The 12,771-nt window shown below is 44.7% G+C and overlaps 1 protein-coding gene across 1 annotated transcript in view; it reads left to right on the top strand.

Annotated features, from left to right (window-relative positions):
* Positions 1 to 11,412, top strand: part of LOC113936727 (zinc finger protein 256-like) — a 37,113-nt gene extending 25,701 nt beyond the window's left edge. Inside the window, exons 4-6 of the mRNA XM_035725103.1 lie at positions 4,612 to 4,804; positions 10,893 to 11,274; positions 11,375 to 11,412. Coding sequence (XP_035580996.1) covers positions 4,612 to 4,804; positions 10,893 to 10,929 — 230 coding nt within the window. The 3' untranslated portion in view covers positions 10,930 to 11,274; positions 11,375 to 11,412. The remainder of the gene's footprint in view (positions 1 to 4,611; positions 4,805 to 10,892; positions 11,275 to 11,374) is intronic.
* Positions 11,413 to 12,771: the final 1,359 nt, after the last annotated feature.

Below are 12,771 nucleotides of genomic sequence, written 5' to 3'. Positions count from 1 at the left end.
AGTTCTCCCGGAGCCTTTCCACATCTCGGTACCAGCTCCTGCCCTGATAGAACCCTCCACACCTGTTTCCATGGGTAACATATAAAACCTGACATGGACTTCACACCCTGGGCTGTGGGTTTCTCCATCTCCAAACTCAGGGGCTGAGGAAATGGAATTTAGACGAATAGGAAACCACAACCCTGGGAACACGTCAGCGGGGTTATGGATCAGTGTTCTCTCAGCAGCGTGGGAAGGCCGGACTTGTGTCTTCCTGTTCACGATCCTCCCATGGCTCCCAGGGCCCTCAGAACGAAGGTACGGCACCTCGGCCCGCCAGTCCAGGCGCGACTCCGCCTCACGCCCTCTGTCGCCTGCGGGCAGCCTCCTCCCGCCTCAGGCCCCCTCCGGCCTCTGCCCCGGCCGGCCCCCCCGGCCCGGAGCCCGCTCCTCACGCCGGCACGCCGGCGCTCGCACACGGGGCCCCCGCCCCCCGCCGCCGCCCCGTCCGACGCCGGGGCCTGGGCCGCAGGGCCGCGAGCCGGCGCCCCGCGCTCGGGCCTCCGGGGTCTGGGTGGGGGGACGGCGGGGAGGGCCCGGGGGACGAGCGCTTACCTGCGGCGGCTCCCTGGGCGCTGCCGCCGCCGTCGGACTCGGTGGGCGTCGCGGACACCCGGACCCGCGGTCCCCGTCCCGGCCCCGGCGCGGGGCAGCCTGGAAGGCGTCGCCAGCCGCGGACCCGCCTCTCTGCCGTGGGGACAACGACTTCTGCGCCTTGACAGTTCCGTCCCTTCAGTCTCGGCCCCGCACGCGCCAGAGCTGCAAGAAGGAGGCCACAAGGACGAGGCCGGAAGTCCCGCCCCTCAGCGACAAATCACCACAGAAACGCTTCCATCGGGTCCACTGCGCGCCTGATCGGGGTAATGTAGTTGGCAGCCCGCTCGAGTCCCGTGGAAGGGTTTTCTCCATCCTGACCAGTCAGAGCATGGCTAGGCGCCTCCCGCAAAGAATGCTGAAAACCTAGAGGAGGGTGGGGATTTGCTTGTGAACTGCTGCCAAAAGGCATAATTTTGAGAGAATACATGGCACGGAGATTATTATAAACGGGATAATTCCTGATGTTTGGAGTGCACTTTGGAGCCATGGTCCCTAAGACCCGATCCAATAAGTCAAAGAAAGACCTTGTGGAAGGAATCATTTCTTATGCCACCAAGTGGCTTGTTCTGTGATCTTATATAATTGAATTTCAACTTATGCAGGTGTTAATCCAGGTACCGTAGGTGGTGTTGGTCACAGCTACAGGTACTCAAGAGCTCTTCTATTATTAAGAACAACTTTGGGGGCGCCTGGGTGGCTCAGTTAGGCGTCTGACTCGATTTCAGCTCAGGTCATGATCTCAGGGTTGTGAGTTCAAGCTCCCTGTGCGCTCTGTCTAAATAAATAAGTAAAATCTTTAAAAACAACAACAACTTTGGCCAGAGTCTAAAGATCTTTTTTGGAAACAGTTGTCTTAGCAATAAATTATATAATATCTTCCAAAGTTAAGGATGAGCTTCTGATCATAATTGCCTTTATGTTTACTCCTATAAGCAGGAAACTATGGCCTTGCCAAAGGAAGCAAATCCTGAGCCATGAATGCCTCCAGGTAGGTATGTCTGTACAATATAAATCCAGGGTAGTTGATCAATAAGATGTCTTAGTTTGCTTGTGAAAAGGCTTTGAGCTATATAGCCTGGATAGCTAGTATTTAAATATAATATGTACCAAATGTATCTTATGTATGTGTCATACTATGATAGAGCTAGAATAAAACTTGCCTTTAAGCGAAGGGACCAGGATTAAGATTAGTTGAAGCAAACTAACATTTATTAGCTCAAAAAAATACATTGACATTCTAGGTTTTTATAGGAATAAGGATATTCCTCTTCTAATTATTAGCTTATATTAACTTGAGTCATTTCATTGTATGTCCACTGTCTTATTTCTACATTAGAATCTGAGAATTTTAGACTTGAGAAGGATGCCAAAAGGCATGATTTCTCACAAACTTCTAAGACTTAGTTGTAGGAAGTGACTTTGAGTATAATAGTCTCTCTACAATCACATATTTTTTTTAAATTTGGAAAAACATAATTTCAGATAATCTGCAAAAAAAACCCCAAAACAATTCCATCCTTGAAATAACGCATATACTGAAATAATCTTTCTCATTTAAACTTATGATAACCAGCTATTTTCAAACACTAGATATTTTTTCCATGGGATTGGGATCTTTGATGATGAATCCAGCAGTCTGAAAGGTTACCGCCTTAGCAATGGCCTGGGAGATACTGAAGGCGTTTTCTTTCCAGGTCAATGCCACAGTAAAAGGAAAGAAAATGAAAAAAGGATTTCATGCTTAAAATCTGAAGTCTTGATCTGGCATTTTGGGTGGAAGCAGTCTACCTCAATGTCAGCTGCTTCTCTTACTTGTTGGTTTTATTTGAAGGTCTCCAGCATCAATACAGGACCAGAAGTCAGCTGGTGACTTTAGCTGTGAGATGTGTATTTAAGACTCAATGCCCTCTAGTTTTCCATTAGTATCAGTGGTCAGGAACACTTGAGAAGGTCCTTTGCAGTGGGGCTCAAGAGCTGTTTTTCTCTTGTGATGTTTCCAAAATACCCAGTCACCAGGCTCCAGACTGATTAACAGAATCATTTGAATTGGGAACAGGGAAAGCTGCTAACCTGATGATAGGCTTTAGCGTAAGACATTAAAGACTTACAATCACTGGTTATATTAGTATGGGATAACAAGGGATCAGCAGAAAGTGGGATCAGCCAGTAGACATTGGTTTACTGGTGACTATCTCATAAGGAGTGAGTTTATGTTTTCTGGAGGGTCTACTGCAAATAGTCGGCAGAGTCACAGGCAATTCCGTAGGCCAAGGGAGTACAGTAGTTTCAGCAAGCTTACAGATTTTAAGTTTTAGGATCCTATTAGTTCTCTCAACCTTGATTGATGATTGAGAGTGATAGGGACAGTGATAATTCCAAGAAGTTTGCGAGGTATTCATTAAGGCTTGTATGATTTGCCCAGTGAAGTGGGTGTCTTGATCACCGGAAATTAGGGAAGTTTTATCCCATGTGGGAAACATATTTTCTAACAGTTTCTTTTTTTTTTTTTTAAGATTTTATTTATTTATTTGACAGAGAGAGAGGGAACACAAGCCGGGGGAGTGGGAGATGGGGAAGCAGGCTTCCCACTGAGCAGGGAGCCCGATGCGGGCCTCAATCCCAGGACCCTGGGATCAAGACCTGAGGCGAAGGTAGACGCTTAATGACTGAGCCACCCAGGTGCCCTGGCTGAGCTTCCTTAAACAATTTTATTTTATTTTATTTTATTTTATTTTTTAAAGTTTTTTTTAAGATTTTATTTATTCATTTGAGAGAGGGGGAGAGAGAAGACAAGCAGGGGCAAGGGCAGAGGCAGAGCAAGAGGGAGAAGCAGACTTCCTGCCAAGCAGGGAGCCCAACGCTGGGCTCAATCCCAGGACCCTGGGATCATGACCTGAGCCGGAGGCAGACGCTTAACCATCTGAGCCACCCAGGCACCCCCTTAAACAATTTTAAATTATTTGTCCTGCAGCTTGTAGATCTGTGTTTCTTTGGGTTCACGTGTTGGAAACTTACTGTGCTCCTCTGGTTGTGTCCCATTTCCTTGATTTTTTTGTGTGGTCCTGATAGCCTTTTTTTTGATGTCCCCACATGCGATGGATCAGTCACCTCTTCCAGCTTTTACAGGCTGGTTTTGGTGGGGAAAGACCTTTACCTTGGGTTGGTTGCAAGGTCACCAGCTGAAGGGCCTGTGGCCATTTTGGCTCTAGGGAGGGACCAGCCATGTGATCACAGTGCAGCACTATCAGCAGAGGTCAGGTGCAGCAAAGATTGTAGGGATTCTCAGTAGCCAAGGCTGCAGATGAGCTTACAGGTGTCTGGCCCTGGTGAAACTGGGGAGGGTGTGTTCAGATTATACCAGGAATGTTTCCCATTTAACCAGTATTTTGTTCTTATTGCCAATACCATACTCCATTTCTGCTTTTCCTTCTCTTTGTTGATACTTTACTGACTAGTCAATTCTACTACGTCATTTCTACTCTGACTTCCAGCTAGGGATAATCTCTACCTCTCTGGACTTTGTATCTCACTCATCTTTCTCATAAGTCTTCTTCTCTTGCTCTGCAACACTGGCCCACACTTGCCACAAGGCGTGCACACATCCTTAAATTGGCTTTGAATAGAAGAAGCTCTATTGCAATTAGTTTTTCCTGGGTTTGGACATACAGTTTACACACCCTTATGTCACCAGCAGAAAAGGTCCTGCAGGAATCCTTTAGCAGAGGAACAAGTTTTAGAATATGCCTCGCTTCTTTGTGTTATAGACTATCCTTGTGTCCTTCCCATGATGAGGTCTCTACCATTCTTTTGCCTTAGGAGCCCAGAAATGCCCAACTTCTCTGACCAGATTCCAACTCCCTTACCTAGAAAAGCGTGCCATACAGTCCTGCCTAGATGAGTCGGGTGCATGTATGTGATGGGCTCACCCCCTCGCTATAGTCAACACAAATTTCACCAGCGCTTCTTTGCCTTCAGGTTGCTGCTGTGGAGCAGAGGATGAGGCACCCTTTGCCCAGAGCACTTCTGTAGGCGTGTCACAGACCAGGACGCCCAAGGCAGCTCAGTCTTCCCGGAAGACCCACCCCTGTGAGATGTGTGGTCCAGTCTTGAGAGACATTTCCCACTTGGCTGCGCACCAGGGAAAAGAAAACAGCCAGAAAGCGTTCAGGTGTGGGGCATGTATGAAATGATTTTATTTCATTACAAACTTCAGAAAACATGAGAAACAGCACATGGGAGTGAAACCCTTCAGAAGCCCTGTGGACAGGGACTTGTTTGTGAAGAGCTGGAAATTACATGTGTCAGACAAGCCCTTCACCTGTGGAGAGGTTGAGAAAGCCTTCCTGGCCACCTCAGAACACCAACTACAGGCCACTCACACCAGAGAGAAGCCAAACAGAATCACTCGATGTGGGGCAACTTTTCAAAGCAAAAAAAGTTATGTCACCTGGGGAAAATGTAAGAACACCTTTAACCCCACATACACACTTGTTCGGGACCAGTGTGTTGACATAGGAAGATTGTTTCATGTGCCATGAATGGGGGAAAACATTCCTGTATAAATCTTCACTTGTTATTCTCCAGAGAGTCCACAGTGGTGACAGGCTTTGTGTGTGTGGTGAATGTGACACATCTTTTAGGCAAAACTCAACCCTCAGTCAACATCGAGGAGTTCATACTGGGGCAAGGCAGTTCAGGTGCAGCAAATGTGGGAAACCCTTCAACCAAAAGTTTGTCCCCATTTATCCCCAGAGAAGTCCTATTGGAGAAAATTGTTACGTGTGCAGTGAATGTGTGTAGTCTTTTAGCCATAGTTCCATCCTTATTCAACTACAGATAGTACACACTGGAGAAAGGCATTATGAATACATTGAATGTGGGAAATGCTTTTGATGAAAATCTGCCCTCATTGTGCACTGGCAAGTTCACACTGGAGAAAGGCCTTATGAATGTAGTAAATGTGGAGATCTTTAACTAGTAGTTTGGTACTCATTCTACACTAGAGAATACATAAAGGAAAAAGGCCTTTTGGGTACATTAAATGTGGGAAATCCTTTAGCCATCAATCTTACCTCTCTCAACACGAGTATTCACAGAGAACAAAGGCCTTATAGGTGCAGCCAAGGTGAGAAATCTTTCACCTCTAGCTCTACCTTTGGTATCATCAGAGAATTCATGCTGGAGATAGGCCTTACCAGTGCAGTAACTGTAGGAAATGTTTTATCTATGGATACCTGCTCTGTTATCAAAGAGTTTACACAGGAGGAAGGCCTTACAAGTACCATGAATGTGGCAAATCTTCTATCCGTAGGAGGAAACTCCTGTATCATTTGGGAGGTCACACTGGTGAAAGGTCTTATGAATGCACTGAGTGTGGAAAATTCCATCAAGGAAATTATCTCCCTGAATACTGGAGAGTTCACACTGCGTCAAGGCCTTATGAGTATAGTGAATTGAGAAAAATTTCTCAGAGAGAAAATTGTTACGTGTGCAGTGAATGTGTGTAGTCTTTTAGCCATAGTTCCATCCTTGTTCAACCACAGATAGTACACACTGGAGAAAGGCATTATGAATACATTGGATGTGGGAAATGCTTTTGATGAAAATCTGCCCTCATTGTGCACTGGCAAGTTCACACTGGAGAAAGGCCTTATTGAGAAAAATTGAGAACAATTTTCTCTCTGAGATCTTTTACCAAGAGCTCAGCACTCATTTGACATCAGAGAGTTCACATAGGAGGAAAGTCCTATGTATGTGGTGAATGTGGGAAATATTTTCCCCGGAGAATTCACCTCATTACACTCGTAGAGTTCACATTGGAGAAAGGCCTTAGATGTGCAATGGAGTGTGGTATTTCCTTGTTCAGTTTAAGGTCACTGGAAGAAACCCTGAGGAGCCATGTGTCTGAATTTGATCTCCTGCTTCCAGTTGTCCACAGTAGGGAGAATTCCCCTAAATTTCACTTCCGTGGGAAGCAGGTGTGGCTATGTTACACTTAACCTGCTCAGGGCTCTTTTTAGGGTTATGTCAAAGCCATTTCCAGGGTGAAGCCATTTCACCTCTACCGCCTGGCAGGTCCCCACAGTGTGCATCAGTCACCACCCCACTGTGCTCAAGGAAGCCGACCTCTCTTCTCTCATGCTGGAGCAGATGAGGAGTAGCCTGAGCCCCTCTGGATCTGTGTTCCTCTCTCTCTGCCTGGCTTGGGCAAGAACCTGACTCAGTGTTTGCCCAAAGGAATTTCATATGAGTTTGGCTGGCAACTTGCAGAGGACAACCTTTTTCAGGGACACGTTCTCAGATGGTGAATTTTTCCAGCTTCTAAGTCAACAGCCTGAGCTGTGTGCCACATACTGCTTTGTTTTGTATAATACGAAAGCCTTATTGTTTGAGTCCTCTTAATTTCAGGTGTTCTATTTGCTGTATGGTGTGTTTTATGTATAGATTTGTGCTCCACAAGCATGAAGGATGAACAGTCTTTGTGGGAGTCTCAAACTCTCTGCCTCAGTAGGTACAGTATGATGGCAAAAATAGCTTGTCACTTTTGGCCAAATGTGCACAGCTGCCACTGACCTCCTAGGAAAGCCTGCAGGGATAGCTTTCTGGTCCTCATTTGAGACTGGATGCTATGAGTTTGGGGAGTCTCAGAGGTCACCCCGAGGAGGAACAGGTGTGAGAACCTCAGGTGCTTCTGGGAGTAGCATGAATGCTTTCCCTTGTTCACAGAGGATATCACAGGGGGATGTCAGCACTGTTGAGGGGAACCCCTTCCCCAGGTCCGGCAAAGAGCCATATGCCCTGATGTCCACATTTCTGTAGGTGATGGTCATTGGTTGTAAGGCCATAAGGTTCAGGGGGAACCAGAACTGCTACAGAAACACTGGCTTCATAGGGATTGGAGGAGACCACAGCCAACCAGATGGAATGTGCCTCTTCTAAAAGTGCACCCACAAATACTTCTGCGACAGGGACTGCAGAGCTGGTGTGTGCACCATCAGTGTTCCTCAGGTATCTTCCAAAACAATACAGTCTCAGTAAAAATGCCCCTAAGGGTTGCACCATCGTCTCTTGTTTCCTGAGGACTGAGCCACACTCCTGCCCTGGTTCAGGAGATGCTTTCAGAGGACACACAAATACAACATCAGGGGGCACATGTGGACACCTTGAAAAAGCTGATCCTTTTTCCTTCCTGTTGTCTGGAGAGAGTCTTGGTGGCATGCTGAATCTCTAATACCCCTTTTACTGATTTCCCTTTTCAACAGAGGGAGCAGGGGCTCCTGGGTGGCTCAGTCGGTTAAGTATCCAACTCTTAGTTTCAGTGCAGGTCATATTAGGGTCATGAGCTCGAGCTGTGTGTCAGGCTCCATGCTCAGCATGGAGTCTGCTTGAGATTCTCTCTCTTCCTCTCTCTCTACCCCCCACCTCCCACTCACTTGCTCTCAGGGCGCCTGGGTGGCTCAGTTGGTTAAGCGACTGCCTTCGGCTCAGGTCATGATCCTGGAGTCCTGGGATCAAGTCCTGCATCGGGCTCCCTGCTCAGCGGGGAGTCTGCTTCTCCCTCTGACCCTCCCCCCTCTCATGCTCTCTCTCTGTCTCATTCTCTCTCTCAAATAAATAAAATCTTAAAAAAAAAAAAAAACACAAAAAAAAACAGAGGGAGCAGGCCTAAGTAAGCCTCACAAGCTCCCTGGGACTTAAGAGCATTACTTTGATTTCATGGTAGACTTCCATTTGTGGCAAGTCAAACTGGTTTTACTAATTATCAGAGAGGCAAATATGCCTTTTAGAATACAATCTGTTTAGGGGCGCCTAGGTGGCTCAATCGTTAAATGTCTGCCTTTGGCTCGGTTCATGAGCCCAGGGTCCTGGGATCGAGCCCGGCATCCTGCCTGCTCCGTGGGAGGCCTGCTTCTCCCTCTCCCACTCCCCCTGCTTGTGTTCCCTCACTCAGCGTGTCTCTCTCTGTCAAATAAATAAATAAAATCTTTAAAAAAAGAAAAAGAATACAATCTGTTTAAGATAGAACATCAGTTTCAAGATAAAAGTAGTAGCAGTTGTCACAGCTAAGGTTCCTTTCTCTGTTCAGCTTGCATACTATAAACAGGTGTCCTTGTGTGGTCAGCTTGTGTCATGTTTGCTTTTTGTTGATGATTTCACTGTTTCAAATGGCCCCCAAATATGATGCTTACTTGCTGTCTAGTATTTCTAAGCACAAGGCTAAGATGTGCCTTAGAAAGAAAATACGTGTTAGATGCGCTTTGTTCAGGCATGAGTAACAGTGCTGTTGGCCATAAGTCCTATGTTAATAAATCAACACACAGCAAGCAAGATGTCTTTAAACAGAAACACAGTTGAAACAATGTTATGTTTTGATCACTTGACAAAAATGTTGTGACTAGAAGCTCTCAGGAACCCAAATCTGTATTTTCTCTAGGAACAATGGTTTTATATGCAAAAAATCAGTACTGGAACACTGAATTAGTGCACACAGAACCATTAGAGTACATAACTACTGTGAATAACCATGGCTTTAGAAAACAGCTACTGTGAGTAACAAGAAGTGACTTACTTTAATAAAGCTGTTAAAAAAAAGATTGTCAGCGATTGTCACTTCCTAGTTATTTTACTATGTTTTACCATTATGTATGTTCTTGAGGTTATTTATGACTACCAAATCTGTATGTTAGGAACAGAAAACACATCTCTTCCAAGCTCCATATTCTGTGACATGATGGCAGCTTGAAGTTGGCAGAGGAGGCAGTATTTATACCAGGGAAATTGACAAACAGTATAAACCAGGGCTTGCTTTTTACTGAATCTTTAGACTATAGAGAGTGGTGAACAATGGTAACAAAGCAGATTATACTAAGAAGTGTCTATGACTGTTACAGTATTTTTAAAAAAGATTTTATTCATTTGAGAGAAAGAGACTAGGGAAGCAGGAGTGGGAGAGAGAGAAGCAGACTACCCACTGAGCCGGGAGCCTGAAGACCTTGGGATCATGACCTGAGCCGAAGGCAGACGCTTAACTGACTGAGCCACTCGGGCGCCCAGAAGTTTTGAATTTTAATGAAGTCCAGCTTTATCACTTATTTCTGTAATGAATTGTGCCTTTGGTTTTGTATTGAAAAAGTTAGCATCATACCCAAAGTTATCTAAGTTTTCTCCTATGTTATCTTCTAGGAATTATATAGTGTTTTTTTGCTATACATTTAGGTCTGTGATCCACTTTGAGTTCATTTTTGTGAAGGGAATAAAGGCTATGTCTAGATTCTTCTTTTTTTTTTTTTGTATGTGGATGTCCAGTTGTTCCAGCATATTTGTTGAAAATATTATTTGTGCTCCATTGCATTGCTTTTGTTACATTGTCAAAGATCAGTTGAGTTTGTGGGTCTATTTCTGAGCTCACTATTCTGTTCCTTTAATCTTTTAATCCTTTAGCCAGTAACACACTGTCTTCATCACTGTAGCTTTACAGTAATCTTGAAGTTGGGTAGTGTCAGTCTTCAACTTTGTTCTTCTTCTTCAGTATTGAATTAGTTAGCTATTTTGGCTCTTTTGCCTGTCCATACAAACTTTAGAATCAGTTTGTCTAAGGGACGCCTGGGTGGCTCAGTTGGTTAAGCAGCTGCCTTCGGCTCAGGTCCTGATCCCAGGATCCTGGGATCGATCCCACGTCGGGCTCCCTGCTCAGCGGGGAGCCTGCTTCTCCCTCTGCCTGCCACTCCTACTGCTTGTGCTCTTTCTCTCTCTCTCTCTCTCTCACAAATAAATAAATAAAATCTTAAAAAAAAAAAATCAGTTTGTCAATATCCACAAAATAATTTGCTGGGATTTTTAAGATTGTGTTGAATATATAGGTAAATTTGAGGAAAACTGACATCTAGACAATATTGAGTCTTCCTGTTCATGAACATGGTACATCCATTTATTTAGTTCTTCTTTGATATCTTTAATCAGAATTTTGTAATTTTCCCCACATGTATCTTGTATATGTTTTGTTAGATTGATACCTAAGCATTTCATTTTAAGGGTACTAATAATGTAAATGGTAATATTTTTAATTTCCAATTCCATTTGTTCATTGCTGGTGTGATACAGTGATTTATAAGAAATGTTATATTGTTATATATTATATCATTTCTTAGATATATTGGTCTTCATCCATAATTCCTGAAAATGCTTCAGAGCTATAAAGGTAAAATGAGTGTCTTGTTATTAATGAAGGTGATTTTTCCTTTCCAAACCCACCCCAGGTTCAGAGGCAAGTTGCCAGGAGGAGCAATCACGTGATAAAGGATTAGAACTTTCAGTCCCTATTCCCAACGCCCTACCTCCAGGGAAGGAGAGAAGCTGGAGGTTGCATCATCCAGTGGCCCGTGACTTAGGCAATCATGACTTTGTAATAAAGCCTTCATAAAGACCCAAGAGGACAGTCTTTTGGTCCTTTGGAGAGATTTCACACTTGGAGAACCAGAATGTTTCCATGTGCCACCAAGCCAGGCCCTAAGCTCCATGGGAACAGAAGGACCTCACTGAGTGATGTAAGAATTCTGGAGATGGATAGTCTTGACAGTTGCACTACAATTTGAATGTACTTAACTGCCACTGAACTGTACAGTTAAAATGGTTAAAATGGTAAATTTTTCATTATGTATATTTTATAATAAAAAATGTTAAAATAATAATTACTCAAAGATGACTTTCTAAAACGTGTTTTTCTTTTTTTTTTTTTAAGATTCTATTTATTTGACAGAGACACAGTGAGAGAGAGAGCACAAGTAGAGGGAGTGGGAGAGGGAGAAGCAGACTTCCCAATGAGCAGGGAGCCGGATATGGGACTCGATGCCAGGACCCTGGGACCATGACCTGAGCCAAAGGCAGACGCTTAACAACTGAGCCACCCAGGTGCCTCTACATACATGTTCTTTTTCAAAATTTTATTTATTCATTTTAAATAATTTTAAAAATATTTTATTTATTTATTTGACAGAGAGAGACACAGCAAGAGAGGGAACACAAGCTGGGAGAGGGAGAAGCAGGCTTCCCGCGGAGCAGGGAGCCTGATGCCGGGGCTCAATCCCAGGACCCTTAATCATGACCTGAGCCGAAGGCAGACGCCTAATGACTGAGCCACCCAGGCACCCCAAAGATTTTATTTATTTTATTTATTTTTTTTTAAGATTATTTATTTATTTATTTGACAGAGAGAGACATAGTGAGAGAAGGAACACAAGCAGGGGGAGTGGGAGAGGGAGAAGCAGGCTTCCCCGTGGAGCAGGGAGCCCGATGTGAGGCTCGATCCCAGGACCCTGGGATCACGACCTGAGCTGAAGGCAGACGCTTAACGACTGAGCTACCCAGGCACCCTGAGATTTGATTTATTTTAGAGAGAGTAGGTGAGGGACAGAGGGAGAGGGAGAGAGAGTCTTGAGCAGACTCCTCTCTGAGCATGGAATGTGACAGGTGGCTGGATCTCATGATCCTGAGATCATGACCTGAGCCAAAACCAAAGGTTAGACACTCAAATGACTGAGCCACCCAGGTGCCTTTCACATTCTATTTTATAATTGTATATTCTGATTCCTTCTTTTTTTTTTTTTTTAAATATTTTATTTACTTTATTTGAGAGAGAGAGAGTGCAAGTGAGCATGAGCAGGGGCGGGGAGAGCAGAGAGAGAGAAGCAGACTCCCCGCCGAGCAGGGAGCCCGACATGGGGCTCGATCCCAGGACCCCAGGATCATGACCTGAGCCGAAGGCAGACGCCTAACGACTGAGCCACCCAGGCGCCCCTGATTCCTTCTTTTTTAATATCAGTTCAGAAATCCTGCAGATTTAGAGGTGACTCCTGTTGTGAGAAACACTGTGATCTGGTCTACAGAAACCACAATAGTACAATGGAATGTTATATCAGAATCACCTGGAAAATTGTTAAAACACAGATTCTAGGCCTTGACCACAGAATCTGTTTCACTAGGCTAGTTTCTGAAATGAGAATGAGCATTTCTAACAAATCACCAGGTGACATGAATGGTAAAGGTCTAGGAATCAAATTTGAAAACCAGGATTCAATGAAAAATGAGGCTGCCTAGTTCCAGGCCTTTTAGTCCACCACAGTGAAAAATTGCAGACTC

The sequence above is a fragment of the Zalophus californianus genome, chromosome 17, assembly GCF_009762305.2.
Source record: "Zalophus californianus isolate mZalCal1 chromosome 17, mZalCal1.pri.v2, whole genome shotgun sequence".
NCBI lineage: Eukaryota > Metazoa > Chordata > Mammalia > Carnivora > Otariidae > Zalophus > Zalophus californianus.
The sequence above is the reverse complement of the archived record's forward strand: the minus strand, read 5'-3'. Positions and strand labels throughout refer to the sequence as shown.